The sequence below is a fragment of the Camarhynchus parvulus genome, chromosome 6 (genome assembly GCF_901933205.1).
Source record: "Camarhynchus parvulus chromosome 6, STF_HiC, whole genome shotgun sequence".
NCBI lineage: Eukaryota > Metazoa > Chordata > Aves > Passeriformes > Thraupidae > Camarhynchus > Camarhynchus parvulus.
Genome location: NC_044576.1, coordinates 34,269,024 through 34,284,360, shown reverse-complemented (window position 1 = coordinate 34,284,360; position 15,337 = coordinate 34,269,024). Strand labels below are relative to the sequence as shown.

General features: G+C 55.9%; 1 protein-coding gene and 1 long non-coding RNA gene across 16 annotated transcripts in view; one reads left to right on the top strand and one right to left on the bottom strand.

Annotated features, from left to right (window-relative positions):
• Positions 1-335: 335 nt before the first annotated feature.
• LOC115904935 lies at positions 336-4,727 on the bottom strand. The gene is made up of 3 exons (XR_004060827.1): positions 4,336-4,727; positions 1,356-1,547; positions 336-812 (listed from the first exon to the last, which is right to left on the bottom strand). It is a non-coding gene; the product is annotated as an uncharacterized LOC115904935 (long non-coding RNA).
• The window catches only part of EBF3 (EBF transcription factor 3), a 129,171-nt gene continuing 118,189 nt past the window's right edge, over positions 4,356-15,337 (top strand). For 12 of the 15 annotated variants that reach the window (XM_030950874.1, XM_030950877.1, XM_030950873.1 and 9 more), the window contains exons 1-5: positions 4,356-4,707; positions 11,868-12,509; positions 12,740-12,896; positions 13,325-13,388; positions 14,093-14,148. In XM_030950874.1, the coding sequence (XP_030806734.1) occupies positions 12,376-12,509; positions 12,740-12,896; positions 13,325-13,388; positions 14,093-14,148 (411 nt within the window). In that variant the 5' untranslated portion in view covers positions 4,356-4,707; positions 11,868-12,375. Of the gene's footprint in view, positions 4,708-5,162; positions 5,208-11,729; positions 12,510-12,739; positions 12,897-13,324; positions 13,389-14,092; positions 14,149-15,337 lie in introns of those variants that run through there. The other 3 variants (XM_030950872.1, XM_030950866.1, XM_030950865.1) reach the window with 3 other exon arrangements.

Below are 15,337 nucleotides of genomic sequence, written 5' to 3'. Positions count from 1 at the left end.
CCCTGAGCCTCCTTTGCTCCAGGATGCCCAGGGACAAATAAAGAGCACCTCGCAAATCACGTTTTTTGTCCTTTTGAGTATTGTGCCAAAAGAAGTTTTGGGATGCTCAAAACCCCAGGAATGACTTGAGGGATGTGAGCAGGAGCCTTGGGAAGGCACCACCCCCCCTGCCTGGATCACCTGGACCTGGGCTGGGCAGAGCCCTGAGGGAGCAGCCTGGCACTGCCAAAGCTCTCAAAGCCATAAAGTCAGGTTGGTTTTCTCCCCTTCTATATCCATTCTTTTTCTAATTTGAATTTATTAATAAAACTGAAACCCAGCACAGCTGAGAGGGTACCTTCCTCAGGAAGGGATGCAGGTGATGCAGATGATGCAGGTGCAGATGCAGACGATGCAGGTGATGCAGGTGATGCACATGCAGGTGATGCAGGTGATGCACATGCAGGTGATGCAGGTGATGCAGATGCTGCTGCAGATGAAGTTGCTGCTGCAGAGCTGCCTCACAGCCCATCCCTGCACTGGACCTGCCTCCAGGCCCATCAGGACTCCAGGCTGGAAAGGAATCTCCCCTCCAGAGCTCTGCTTAGTTGAAGCAGTGTGAGGGCAGCTGTAAAAGCTGACAGCTTTATATCCACTTTTTAAAGACAGGACAGAGGAGTTCCTCGGCCACTCCAATCAATTTTTTGCCTTTTTTTGTGCATGAGGAGTTCTGGTTAAATTGCATCGAGGTGTTTAAAACTGCTGAATAGCTCCAGGTGAATTTTACAGGTGTCAGCTGCTGTCTATAAACTGTCCAAGAGTCCTATAAAAGGCTGGGAAACAAGAGCAAAATTAGGAGATAAATCTATCACTTCAGAGGTAAATAAACAAGTGAAGTGTGTTTGCAGTGTTACTTTTCAGCAGATCACTGGCACGGAGCACTGCAGGTCACAAACACCTTTTGGCACTGCTAATAACCAGGATGCACTAATGAATTCATGGAAATATCCCCCAAATTCTTGTTTTCTTGGGTTTGTGATGTCAGCCTGGCCAGCTTCACTTCTGTCCTGATGCACTGAGCATAAGGATTTCTTCTCTTAGTTTATTTCATGTTTAAATTTCACAGCTATTACACTACAATAAAAGCAATAAATAATAAACAAGCTCTTACCAACATCACACATAATTTCTGGAAGTCCAACAGATAAAAATCTGAGCCTTATAAAAACTGAGCACCTGACTGTGAACTAAATTCAAGCAGCAGAACACAGATTTTGCTCGCTAGAAACGCAACAGAAAAACAGATTGTGGATATAATCCCACCCAAAAGAAAGCAGACCAACTAAAATCCATTATTTAGTGAGTTCAAACCATACCTGGGCAGGTCTCTGGGGCGCTGACACCTGAGATCTCTCCGTTTACCTCCAAAGAAACTGAGGCCTGCATCAGTTTTCATCTGGTTTCCCTCTTTATGTGCTATTTGTGTCCAGCCAAAGTTCAATTCTGCAGGAAGCTGCTCAGGCAGGAATTCCAGCCCTGTCCATAACTGATGGATAATGGTAGAGAACCTGGATGGGAGGAAAGAGCCTTTGGGAAAGGAAAGGAAAGGAAAGGAAAGGAAAGGAAAGGAAAGGAAAGGAAAGGAAAGGAAAGGAAAGGAAAGGAAAGGAAAGGAAAGGAAAGGAAAGGAAAGGAAAGGAAAGGAAAGGAAAGGAAAGGAAAGGAAAGGAAAGGAAAGGAAAGGAAAGGAAAAGGAAAGGAAAGGAAAGGAAAGGAAAGGAAAGGAAAGGAAAGGAAAGGAAAGGAAAGGAAAGGAAAGGAAAGGAAAGGAAAGGAAAGGAAAGGAAAGGAAAGGAAAGGAAAGGTTTTCTCCAGCAGTGCCCTCATTTTGCTGGCCATGGGTGGGTTGCAGCTGAAGGTTCCCCTCCCTGTCCATGTGGTTGGAACTGGAGGACCCTGAAGGTCGTTCCCAAGCCAAACCAGTCTGTGATTCCATGATTGATTCTAGGATGTGAACTTCCCAAAACCCTCCCCCAATTTCCATTCTCATGCCAAGAGCTCACAATCAATTCTCTCCTATGGGCACATCCCTGTGTCCTGTTGGATATTGAGACACCACTGGCTGCAAGCCAGCATTTCATATAATATTTAATATTTCATTTCCTATTTCATTTCCTATTTCATTCCTCAGGAATATTCACAATATTTTACCTGATAACTTCTTTTTTTTTTTCATACCTCACGTGCGGCTCAATGGGAGCTGAGTTACTCAACTCAGTTACAGGTTCGGAAAAATCCGGTTTATATTTATTATTCTCATCCTTTGCCAGGACAGGGACACGGGAAGTGCCGTAATTGAAGCAGATAACTCCGACTTTCACTCCCTGCGAGCGCATTGTCATGCACATACATCTTGATTAGATCATTTGCCTCGTGAAAAGGAAGCGGTTTTGTGCCGCGCTGTCTCAGATCATTTCCAGCCGAGTCTGCCGGTGGAGTTCTCCGCTAGCAACATTTCAATTCGATATTCTTCTGGCCGCTGTTTATTTTTCCGGAGCGCTGCACCTGTCTCCATCAGCAGGCGAGCCCCGCGCTCAGGCCTGCAGGCGAGCATCCCCTGTCCCCGCTGGTGTCTGCGGGCACCCCTGGCACCCCTGGCACGCCTGACAGCCCGCCCGGCTGGCACCGGGGCTGCCGTGCTCCCTCTCTCCCTGCTGGGAGCTGCTGCCTCCTCCTCTGCGAACTCACACCCCAGCGACCTCCTGCCCCACAGCCCCACAGCCAGGGGGCTCCGGGCCGGGCACTGCGGCCCCTGCACGGACACAGATCCCTGAGCAAGGGGCAGCGCTCGGTCCGTGCCCCCTCACACCCCTGGCACTGCCACCACAGCGTTTAACCCAGCGCGGGTGCTTAAAGGGCTGCAGCAGAACCGACCCGACCTTTGCCGAGCAGCACAAGCACGTGAAAAATACAGGATGGCTTGGGATGTGTGAAAAGTGGGTTGGTGACAGAGGGAGAGGGGCACAATTAATTCCCAAGCCTTGCAGCGCTTCTGAGGGGTGTAACAAAAACTGAGAGGGGGGAAGGTTTTGGGGAGAGCATCCCCTGCAGCCTCGGGATAACAAAAACTGAGAGGGGAAAGGTTTTGGGGAGAGCATCCCCTGCAGCCACGGGATAACAAAAACAGAAGGGTAAAAGTTTTGGGGAGAGCATCCCCTGCAGCCTCGGGATAACAAAACAGAAGGGTAAAAGTTTCGGGGAGAGCATCCCCTGCAGCCTCGGGAGCATCACGTGGCTCTGGAGGAATCTGCTTGATAAACATTTAGTGGGCACGGATTTGCCCCCAAAAGACAGCAGCTCAGCCCCCGTGCGAGCGGGGGTAGCTGTGAGTGAAGGAAGTTCCGGCTGTTTTCCCGCAGAACGCTCCGTGCCCTGTGGGCAGGTGTCGGGCCGGGCGGGATCCGCAGTGCTCGGGCCTGGAGCGCCCGGCTCTCCCCGGCTCTGCCTCCTGCCTTCATCCCTGCTGGCTCCACACCGCCCACAGAGACCTTTTAGCCTTTCCAGTCAGGAGCACTTTTCAAAATGTGGGCATCTTCCACAGTTTTCCAGGCGTTTATACAAACGGAACGGCCCAACCCATGCGCTCAGGATATTGCAAAACAATTAAAGCCCAAATCCCTCAGTTACCAGTGGGACCTTCTGAGGCTCCTTTGGATGATTCCTGCCGGGCCCCCAGACCTCAGGGCCGCCCTGCCAGGCATGGAACCCCTTCCCAAGCCCTGAGCTGCAGCAGCTCCCGCTGCTCCATCCCTGTGGCGGGGATGCCCCGGGACGCTGGGGAGGAGGAGAAGCAGAGTTGTGCTGCCTTTTCTAGGGCTAGCCCAAACTTTCCCCACCTGCAGCACAGCTGGGCAGCTGTTCCCCAGGGGATTAAGCAGCAGTTGAGCCTGTCCGTGGGCGAATAGAGTAGAAATGGCCCCGTGAGGCTGCCCTGAGCAGAGGCAGCTCTGGGGTGGTCACCTGTGCGTGGGGCAGCCTTGCCCGTGGTCAGTGGCCAGCCCAGCCCCGGCTCTGACATCCCAAACACCACAGCCGGGCTCCTGCCCCGCTGCCCGCAGCCTCCCTCCTCCCCCGACTGCCCAAACCCTTCCCTGTACAAATTAAACCCAAACCGGAGAGTCGCTGCCGTCAGAACAAACCTGGGGGTGAATGTTCCCTGAATTTATAACCGAGGCCAGCACCGATAGGTTTGTTTTTTACAAATGTAGCTCCAGTCCTAAACCCGGGCTTCACTTCCCTGCAGGAATCTGCTTGACTTGGAAACCGCTACTTTTTTTTTTTTTTTTTTCTAAATACCTTCACATCTTGTAGCTGCACATCCCTCACAGAGCTGCTGGAGCTCCAGGAAGTATCCGTGGTAGCGGAGAGCTCGCTGAAGATCTCAGCAGTTATCCCTCCTCGAGGATTAACCAATGCTGCGGGAGTTCCTGGGCTAAACTGGGAGAGGGAGGGGAAGGAAGAGCAGAAATAAACAAAATAAAGCCTCTCGCAGCCAGTCGCGTTCTTTGCGCATCGCTCCAAATCAAAGCGCGGAGCAGCGGGGAAGTTCTGAGAGCTCAGCACGGCCCGGGATGCTCCAGGAGGTGCGCGCTGGGCAGCGGCCGGCCGCGGGAATTGGAGGAGCTGGCGGGATGTGAGCGGCGCTGGTGTCCCGCGGAGCCAGGAGCGGTGAGTTCCCGCGCGGGACATCCCCGGGGCCGCACCCCCGCGGGACAAACTGTTGCGTTCCCGCGGCGCTGCGGGGCCGGGCGGTCGCTCCGCGGGCCGGGGCGCGGGGCGGCCCCCGCGGGATGCGGGAGGAGAACCCGCGGCTCGGCGGCGGCCCGGACGGAGCGCGGGGATGCGCGGGGCGGCCGCGGGGCTGCGCGCCGGGCCGGGCCGGCCGGGCCGGGCCGAGGTCGGGGCTGACCCCCTGCGCTCCCCCCGGGGCCGCGCCGCCGATTCCGCCCCCGCGGGCGCCCCCGCGCCTCCCGCCCGCCCCCGCGCAGCGGAGAGCGCGGGGGGGCGCTTGCGCACTGCTGCGCCCCGCGCACCGCCGGGCCCCCCCGCGCCGCGGCCGGGCTGCGCTGCTGAGAAGTGTATTAAAGCGCGGGGAGCTCCGCACACTCCGCCGCGTCCCGCTCCGCCGTGCGCGCTGCCCTCCGCGCGCCCCGCGACACCCGCGCAAGGTAAGCGGCCGCCCGCGCGCGGGGCTGCGGGAAGGGGCGCGGGCGGGGGCGCGCCCGGCGGAGCTCCCGCTTACCTGGGACGGGCCGCCCGCGGGGCTGCGCGCAGCCTGCGCGCCCCGGCACGGCCGCGGCCGTCCCGCCGCGTGGGGGCTTTGCGCTTCCCGGCCGCTGGAGCGCAGGTAGCGCGGCGGGGATGCTGCGCGGCCCTGCGCGGCGCGGAAGGGTCTCCGGGGCTTTTTTGCCCCCTCCCGAGCGCAGGAGGGGAGAGCCGAGCGCTGCAGGAGCCGCCGCGCCGAGGTGGCCGGGCTAAAAGGCAGAAAGCAATTAAAACTCCTCCTTTCGGATTAACAACCAAAAATTGATCGATCTGTCAGGAATACTGTTGATTTATGAAAGGTGCTTATTTCCTTGGTATGGAGAATTTTATGTTCTCTAGGTGAAACTGAGTTCACCCAGCTCCAGAGTAGATTGATGTTTTAATAAAAATAAATAAAGGGAAAAAGCTCGCCCGGTCTTTGGGGACATCAACTCTCAAATCGCGGAGTTAGACTAACAAATCAAATCGCATTATCTTTACATTTCACATCCTTTAATCTAAAAAAATAAAAAATTTAATTAAGTTTAAAAATCTCGGGCAGCGCCGCAATCTTTATCACCTCAAACTTTTAATGCGAGGTTTTTAAAAAAAATTTAAAAGTTGAAATAAGAAATAATCAATGGTTGCTGGCGGATGTGCGGGGGGAGCGGGAGGCGGCGGGGCCGGGGGCGCGGAGCGCGGCCGCCCGCGCAGTGTCCTGTAGATGGCACACGGTCCCCACGCTACAGAGCCTTGGCGGCGGCGAGAGGGGATCTGCCGAGGGAAACGGCCAGCCCAGCACTTGTTGTTTACCCACACCGGGGCGTTCGGAAATTCATTGCAAATTCAAGCCCGAGGGGCGCGGGGAGCGCCCCGGTCTCCCTCCGGCCGCCCGCGGCCGCGGGACTTGCGCGGCGGGCGGGCTGCGGAGCGCGGCTCGCGGGGGCGATGCCGGGGCAGCGCGGAGCGGGGGAGCGGCCCGGGGGGCCCCGGCCGGGCCGGGCGCCCCGACACGTTTGTCTTTGCAATGTAAATCGCGGCGGGACAAATTGCTTATTAACAGTCGGGAAGAAGCGGCGGTTTCCTTCTTTCTTCTTTTCTTTCCCTGTTTTCATTCCGGCATGGCCCCCAGCTACGCTCGGGGCAGCCTCACCGCCCAGCAGTTTTCCCTTCATTTCAATATCCTAAAGAAAATGCAAATCACCACGCTGCGGCCTTTTTAAAAAGTTAAATTAGCAACAGCTTTAAGTGACTCCATTAGCATGGAAAACATACAAATGTTTAATGTGGGAATAGCCCGGCTTTTGGAGCTCCGCGGGCGCGGCGAGGCGCGGGGCTGGCGCCGAGCCCGGCTCGGGGTCCCCCGGCGCGGCACCCCGGGACCCGCACCGGGGCCGCTGGCCGGGGAGGCACCGGGCGGGCTCCCGCAGCTCCCCGCGCCGCCGCCCCGCTCCGCAGGCTTTAATTATTGACAGGAGCGCTGCGGCCGGCGGGGAAATCTCCAGGCAGCTCGGGGCCGAGGGGACGGGGACCTGGCCCCGGTGCGGGTCCCCTCGGCCGCCCCGTGCCGCCCGCCGCGCTGCCGGAGCGCGGTGCCGCCGCCGCGCCCGGGGCTCTCCCGCAGCTCCGCCGTGCGGGAGCGGGCTGCGCTCTCCGGCCGGCCCGGGGCTCCGCCGCCGCTCGCCTCGGGGACTGAAGTGCCCGTGACAGCGGCAAGTTTTGCTCCGCCGGTGCGGCGGGGCGAGCGGCCCGTAGCGCGGGGCTGCGCCGGTTCCCCGCGGCCGCTCCGTGCGGGAGCCCCGCACCGCGGGTGTTTCCCGTGCGCCGGCGGAGGATGTTCCCGGATCCCTGCAGGGCAGAGCGAGCCCTGACCACGAAAGAGTTAAGGTTTCTATTATTCAGTCGAGGTCTTGTTAGGATGTAATCTGCATTTTCTAACTACTGCGTAATAAAAAGTGAGAAGTTTTGAGACACCTTTCTTGATTATACCTTTGGCGATACTTTAGGTTTTACATTTAATTTGCATTTTGTTCTTAGTGAATATTGAAGTCTTGAGTGGAGGATTGAATTTTATTAGGACATCTGGACTGACAATATCAAATCAGACACCAACGTCCCAAAGCATGCTAAAATTTCAGAGTTAATTAGAACGAAGTGTGTTTAATTAAAGCCAATTATAATATCTGAAATTATCTGATCGATCCTTGTTTGTTCAGTTGGAGTCAGTTGATATTGTTCCGCCGCACGATGGGACCTGTCCGGCCGCCAGCTCCCCGCGGCCCCGGCTGCGCGTCCGCGCTCTTCCGCGGGGGCGGCCGCTGCTCCGCCCGCGCGGCTCCGGCCGCGCCAAGCCCCTTCCCGGGGTCCCGGGGGCAGAGCCACGGCGGCCCCGCAGCACCCCGGGCCGCGGCCCCGCATCCCGCGGGGACCGGGAGGGCAGCGCCCGCGCCGCGCCCTCGGGCCCCGGGAGCCGGGCAGCGCCCGCGGGGAGGTTTTACCGGGGAAAAGCTCCCGTTGGGCGCATGGCTAACAGGGCTGGCGCTCGGGCACGGCGGAAGTTTAAGCCTTTTTTTCCTTTTATTTTTTCCTTTTTTTTTTTTTTTAATAACTAATTTTGATGTAACAATATCGGGGCTCAGGGCCGCGGGAGCGCTCCTGGAGGAGCGCAGGGCCGAGAGTCAGTTTGGATAAAACAGCCCTGCACCCACAGGGAGTTCCGTGACCCCGAGCCGGAGCCAGCAGGCGGCCGCGCAGCCTGGCCGTGAGCGGCGCAGGGGCGCGGGAGGTGCGCGGCCGGCCGGCCGAGGGGACCCAGGGCCACCAGGCACGGCCAGAGGCAGGGACAGGGACAGGGACAGGGACAGGGACAGGGACAGGGACAACCTCCCCGCGCCCTGCCCCGAGCCCGCGGAGCCGCTGCCCGCCCTGCGGTGCCTGCGCGGGGCGCGGAGCTGCTCGGCCCCCCGGCCATGCCCGGGCTCGGCTGCGCCCCGCGGGGCGGCCGGACCGCAGCGCCGGCCCCGTGCGTTGTGCAGCGGGCCCGGGATGCTCAGGAATGCGGACCCACGCTCCGAAACGAGCCCGGCGCGGGTGAATCCTTCCCGAAAGGCGAGCGGCCGGGCGGGGCGGGGGTCCCGGCCATTCCCGCACCCCCCGGCCCCGGCGGGGCGCTGGGGGCCTCGGCTGGCGGCGGGGCCGGGGAGCCCCAAAGCAGCGGCGGCACCGCCCGGCCTCGGCCCCGCTCCGCTGCTGGGCCGCGTTCGGCCTCCGGCCCGGGCCAAGGATGCGCGACCCCCCGCGCAAGGGCCGGGCCGGGCCCCGCGGCGCTGCGCCCCCGCGTTAGGCAGCGCCTGCCCGACAAGGAACGGCCTGAAGCCGTGCCTGAAAACACACCAAAACACCAATTTACCCGAAAACACCAATTCCTCCCTCCTGCAGCACGGGAGTTTGTAGAGATTTGCTTCGGTTACACCGGGCATAAATCACGCCCGGTGTAACCCAGCTCGTTGGTAATGAAGGCGCCTTCCAACAATAAAATTGAAATGTGGAGCTTGGCCAGCTGCGGGGACCCGGCCGAGCCCCCCGAGTGCGGGGCCGGGGCCGCCGCTCCCGGCGCAACTTCCCGCTGGGAAAGTTTGTGCGGTGGGAAGAGAGGAGCTGGGCAGCTCGGGGCCGGCCCGCGGCCGAGGAAACAGCGAAATTACCAAAATCACGCTCTCCAACTTGGGTGATTTAAACCGTGAAATGAGAAATAAATAAGAAATAATAATAAGGAAAAAAAAAAGTGAAATGATTGAGATAATAGTCCCGAGGGGATTGCGCCGAGGGGGGAAAAATAAAATGACAAAGTTTCGGGGAATACTCTCAGGGCGGTGGGAAGCAGGGGATCAGTTTTACGCCCCGCACAGCGCGGGGCTCCGTGTCCGGCCGCCGTGCGGGGCAGGAGGACGCGCTGCGGGGCGGTGCGGGGGGCGCGGAGCGGGGCCGGGCCGGGGGACAGCTGGGCTGCGGCCATCTGAGCGGCTCCGCCGTGACATCTGGGAGCCCGCTGGTGTGTGGCACGCGCATCGCTTGATGTCGCTATTTAAATGCAAATTTGCGGGGGGATCACTGAAGCCTCACCCCGTAAATTCACACAAAAGGGAGACTTGGCGCCGGAGGAGGAGGAGGAGGAGGAGGTGGAAAAGGAGGAGGAGGGCCGCGGAGCCGGGAGGGCTCGGGCCGCCCCCCGCAGCCGCGCACACCCCCTGCCCACCCGGCGCCGGCCCGGGCCCCGCGCAAGGTGCGCGGAGAGCGGGGCCGCGCTCCCGCAGCCCGGCCCGGAGCTGGGGGCCCGGCCGCCGCTGCCCTCCCTGCCGGGCCGGCGGAGCGGCGAGCAGCGGCCGGGGGCGGGCGCCCCGCGGGATGCCGGCTGGGAGCGGTGCGGGGCGGCGCGGTGCGGGCAGCAGCAGCAGCAGCCCGAGCGGGCTCCCGGCCGCCGGCGGCTCCAGCCAGCCAGAGTGACACAAACACAAAAAAAAAAAAAAAAAAAAAAAGATAAAGTTGGTGAATGATAAAGACCGTATTTTCCACGCTTTGGGTGCAGGACCAGATGATCTAGAAAATGAGCTGAAATAGATTCAGGCTCAGAGCCTGTTGTGAGGAGCAGCTGATTCCCCCATTCCTGGCCAGATGGCTTCTGAACACAGATTTGCATTCATTTTCGCTTAATATCGTCCAAAATAGTGGGGCAGCTGCATTTGTTGTCAAAAAGGTTTAAAACTCCCTTTCTTTCTGGGGCAGGATCGTTACCTTATGTGATGGGCTTATGGAACTTTTTTTTTTTTCTCCCCTCCTTAGTCAACAGTATCAGATTTAAAAGGATTTGTTTTAAAACCTTCTAATTTGGTAATCAGATTTAAATCGCCTTGGCGCGTGTAATCTGAATTAAAGATACTGTAAATGATTTTAAGCTTTCGTTAGCGGAGAGGAAGCACCAAGTTCGGCGTTGTTCATTTGAGGAAATATCTTGCAATAATAGCGGCGTTGGGCGTTTTTTACCTTATTTTTAGGAGGGAGCGTTTTGCGGGCTGGGGGGACCCGCAGCCCCCGGCGCCCGCTCCAGGTCCCCAAACGTGTCCGTGCCACCAAATGCCACCGCGAGCATGGCATTGTTTGGGAACTTTGGTATCTCTCTCCGCGCGATAAAAGTGTTTGGGTTTGTAATCTGCTCTACTGTACCTCAAAAGCTCCGGGCTGATTATGAATACAGGAATTTTCTTTTAATTTCTCATGAATAGTTTCCATACACTTTGATTTAAGGTTATTAACATTCTATAGACAGTGGCATCTTTAATATGTGGCGATCGCTTCTAAAGACTAATCTCATTACCCTCAAATAGTCATAAAATATGATTTTATTATACTTACGTATTTAATTAGACGGCCAGCAATGTAATGGATTTTGAGATCGGGTAGAGCAACAGCTTTGATAATTCACTTATCTTTGGCAATAGTCATTAACCCCCAACACCAGCAAAATAGATTGCTTTCTAACACATCCCTTTTTTTTTTCCCTCTTTTCCCTCACCCCTTGGAGAAAGGGGATCCTGATAACGCAAACCGGACTTTCGATTTTCACCGATTCATTCAGATATGAACGCCGATTTTCCCCGAGTTCGGGAAATATTAACGCGGGGACGTGGGAAATTCACAAAAATAAATGCCAAAAAATAAAAAAGAGATTATATAAAAAAAAAATAGTTCAAGGAAGTAGTAGCCCCCACTGGGCGGAAAAGGCTCATCACTTGAGGAGAAGACGTATAGATACGACATGTAAATATATAAAAAATATATCAATATGTATAAAATATCAGTATATATAAGAATGCCAGTATATATAAGAATATCAATATATTTAAAAATCAATACAGAAAAAATCAATATATACCAATACATAAATATATATATATATATATATAAATATCAAAATGTATATAAATATATAACCAGAGATGAAAATATATATTTCTATGGAAATACACAACCACGGGTGGCCAGGGTGGACCTAGAGCCGGGGCTGGCTCTGCGTGTGCACAGCGAGTGGCAGGCACAGGTATCCCCGGCCGTGTCCGCTCCGCATTTATAGCGCAGGGGCGCAGCCAGCATCGCCCGCTTTGTCCGGCCCGAGCCCCGCCGCGACCCCTCCACGCGGGTGAGCCCCGCGCGGGGCCGCCAGCCCTGGGGGGCCGAGCCCGGCCCGTGTCGCTGTCGCTGTCGCTGTCGCTGTCGCTGTCGCTGTCACCGCCGCCGCGGCCGGGGGGGCCGGGGCCGGGCGGGCGCGCCGCCGGACCCCGCGCTCCATATATGGGCGTGGCCACGCCCCCTCGGCGACGTCACGGCTGACGCCACGTCTCCCGCGGCGGCGGGGGCCCGGCTCCCGGGGAAGGGGCGCGCTCCTCGGGGAGGGAGGGCCGGGCTCTGCGCGCCTCCGTCCATTCCGCGAGCCGCCACGGGCCCGCGCCCCGTTCTCCCGTGTGCCCGGCAACACCTCCGCGGTAATCAGGATTTTTTTTTTTTCCCCGTTTATTTGTCTTTTGGAGCAGGAGAGCCTTGCCAGAAAGTGGTCGATTCAGCAGTGTCCTGAAGCTTTTTTTTTTTTGCCGAGCCGGTTTTTACTAGGATGACACCACGTTGAGCGCGTCTGCAAACAACAACAACAAAAATATTTATTCTTTTTCCCCCCCCCCCCTTAAAAAAAAAGCCACCTCGCAGTGTCGCCGGCTGCAGTTATACTTTTTCTTTTTTTTTTTTTTTTTTTTTTTTTTTTTTTAACCACCAAACTGGAACGCCATCCAACTCGCCGCACAGAAGTACTCAGTAAATTGTTTATGTCGTGCCAATACAGGACAGATTGAAGAAGGAAGCAAGACTTGAACTGGGCTTTTCTCCTACTGATCACAGGGAGTAAAGTCATCTCTTATATTCCAGTCGCCAAGGAGAGAGAGAGAGAGAGAGAGAAAATCAAGCAACAACCAACCCACCCCGTATCTGACATTTCCCTCAATTTTAACCCCTTTTGGTTAGGAGCTGGTTTTGCCCAAATTTGTTTTAATGTTTGGGATTCAGGAAAATATACCAAGAGGTGGGACGACCATGAAAGAAGAACCGCTGGGCAGTGGGATGAACCCCGTCCGCTCATGGATGCATACTGCTGGGGTAGTGGATGCTAACACGGCCGCCCAAAGGTACGTCTGCCAAATCCTCTCCCGGCGGTTTTCTCCTCCTGTATTTCTCATCCCGGCCGTAAATCCCCCCCCCTTAACTCCCCCCCCCCGCCCGCCCCGTATCAGTTACAGCCTCCCCGCTCCGCGCCGCTCCGCGCTCCCCGCATCCCCCCGCATCCCCCCGCGGCCGCGGAGCCTGCGCGCCCCTTCCCGCCGCTCTCACCCACGCCTTGTCTTGTTTTCTCCCGCAGCGGCGTGGGGCTGGCTCGGGCACATTTCGAGAAACAGCCGCCTTCCAATCTCAGAAAATCCAATTTTTTCCACTTCGTCTTAGCTCTGTACGACAGGCAGGGACAGCCGGTGGAGATTGAGAGAACAGCTTTTGTGGACTTTGTGGAGAAAGAGAAAGTAAGTCTGCCAGTTTTCTCAATTTTTTTTTTTTTTTTTTTTTACAATTTTTTAAGCGTAATTGAGTGGAGCAGAGCTCATTCCCAGCACGGCGGCTCTCCCGGCACTCCAGCGGCGCCCACGCCACGTGCGGCTCCCCCCGGTCTCACGGCCGCTCCGAATAAACCCCGCGGTTACAAACTTAGCGCCGCGGCCCCGACTTATTTTAAACACCGCGAAAAACGGCAAAACATGACATATTTGCACCGAGCTAATGACATCATCAGCGCTCCACACCAGGAAAAAAAAAAAAAAAAAAAAAAGAGGTGACCGTGGGCTGAATTTCTGCAAACTGTTAATTCCGAGCCGCTGCAGGGACGAGAAAAATGGGCAGCAGGAGGAGGGCGATATTTTTCATGCTAAATGTAATTATTTATCGTTACTTGCAGGAGCCAAACAATGAAAAAACTAACAATGGGATTCATTATAAACTTCAGTTATTGTATAGCAATGGTAAGTTGTCGTTCTCTCATTTCTGAGCGTCTGTGTGCCGCAGAAAAGTCTGATTTTTCCTTCCGATGCCTTTTTTTGGGGGGGAGCAGGGGGATAAAGGGTATAAAGATTTCGAGATTAAAATTACACGCGTGTAAACACGGCTCTTTCCTTGGCATATAAGGAAAACAAAACATAAAGGATCGATAAGTCAATGGTACTTCACATGATTAACCGGTTGGGCTTGAAGTGGAAAGTAAAAAAGGGGATCGATGGCTGCTCGGGCACAGCGGCACTTTTGAGGCACTTTTTTTTTGAGTTTGGGAATTGATGGTAATTATTGGGATGGGGTGAGTGGGCAGAGCGGAGCCCCGGCCCGGCGGAGCCGCTTCCTCGGGCGCGGAAAACCCGCGGGGGCCGCTCCGCGCCCGCGCCCGGGGTCCCGCGCGTTCCCCGGGGCCGCAGCGAGCCCGGCCTGGGGGGGCTGGCCCGGCCACGGCCCCCGAGCGCCGGGATCAGCACAGCTCCCTCACCGGCTGAGTCCCGGCTAATTTTTATCAGTGTTATTATTTTTTTTTTGAATTTTGAATTTTTCCCTGCAGCCGGCGCGGGGCCGATCCCTGCCCGCTGCGGTTAATTGCCTGACCTCATCCTTTCCTTGTGGGACTGGGGGGGCTCGCTGCCGAAATCCTGATCGGAATTTTGTCTGTGCTTTCCCTCGGCAGGCGTCAGGACAGAGCAGGACCTGTACGTTCGGCTAATAGACTCCATGACCAAACAGGTGAGAAAGTTTCCGCTTTCCTCGCCACGCGAGTTCCTAAGTTTGTGCTGTGCCCGTGCTGGGAAGGGTGGGGGGCGAGCAAAGCGGCGCAGCGCGGCTACTTTTCATTTACCTGAGCGGGGAAATCAGGGAGCTGCTGACTGAGATCCCGATTACCGGAGGATATTTGGGAAAGAGAAAACGGTGTGTTGTTGCTTTTCGAGGCAGCGTTGAGATCATTCAGTGGTGTGTGTGGCATGGAGGACAACGTCATGGGAACAGATGTTTGATATAATTAATTTAGCGAGGGAGAAAGGAAAGGGAAAAAAATCCCACCGAGTTACCCAGATTTATTTTAAAATGCATTTTTCCCCCTCTGTAACATTTTTTTTTTTTGGCGATATTTTTGCTCGGTGAGGAAAGGGCAGCCCCTTCCCCACACTCTGAAACTGGCCGGGATTACTTCTTTTTCTTTTATACCGCGACCATCCAGTAACGCGAGACGTTTATTTGGATTTAAAAGTTAAATGTGCTGAGGTGAAAAGTCATCTTGTTCTCCTCTAGTCCATATTCACCTCTCAGCCCCCCATCTCCATAATTCAAACTCCATGCTCCAGGGGTCACCCAAACCCGTCCATTTCCCTGAGATCAGCTTCTGTTTCTTCCTCAAACCTCTGTCATACCTTGTAAATAACATAATTACAAGCAGTTCCTTATTAAATTATTTAACCTGTCTTGGTCAACTTTTCCGATGATAACTACGTGTTATCAGCGTTGCACCACAGCAATTATAGACACAGAGCTTGGGATTTAATCAACTTTATTTCTTTTTTCATTATTTTTAATTTTTTTTCCCGGACAGATATTTCACGACCTTATTTTTTTTTTTTAATTACTATTTGTTAAAAATCTTTTGAGGGAATAGGGAGGAAGGTGAGAATGGGGAATAATTTCCAGTGTTCTGGAAATCAGATCCCAGCGATGGAAATTAAAACCATTCCCCCAATCTGCCGGGCTGTAGCACCGCTGCCTGCTCTGCCCTGCCGGCCGAGGCCAGCCTGCCCACATCCATTATTTTTGGGAACTCTGCAGCCCCCGGGGCACGGGCAGGAGAATCCCCCGGGCCAGGGTGGGCCCCGCGCAAGCTGCGCGCACGGCCGCGCTGCCACCCCGCAGAAACTTTCTGCTTGCGCTGCCCAAAGCCGGGTTG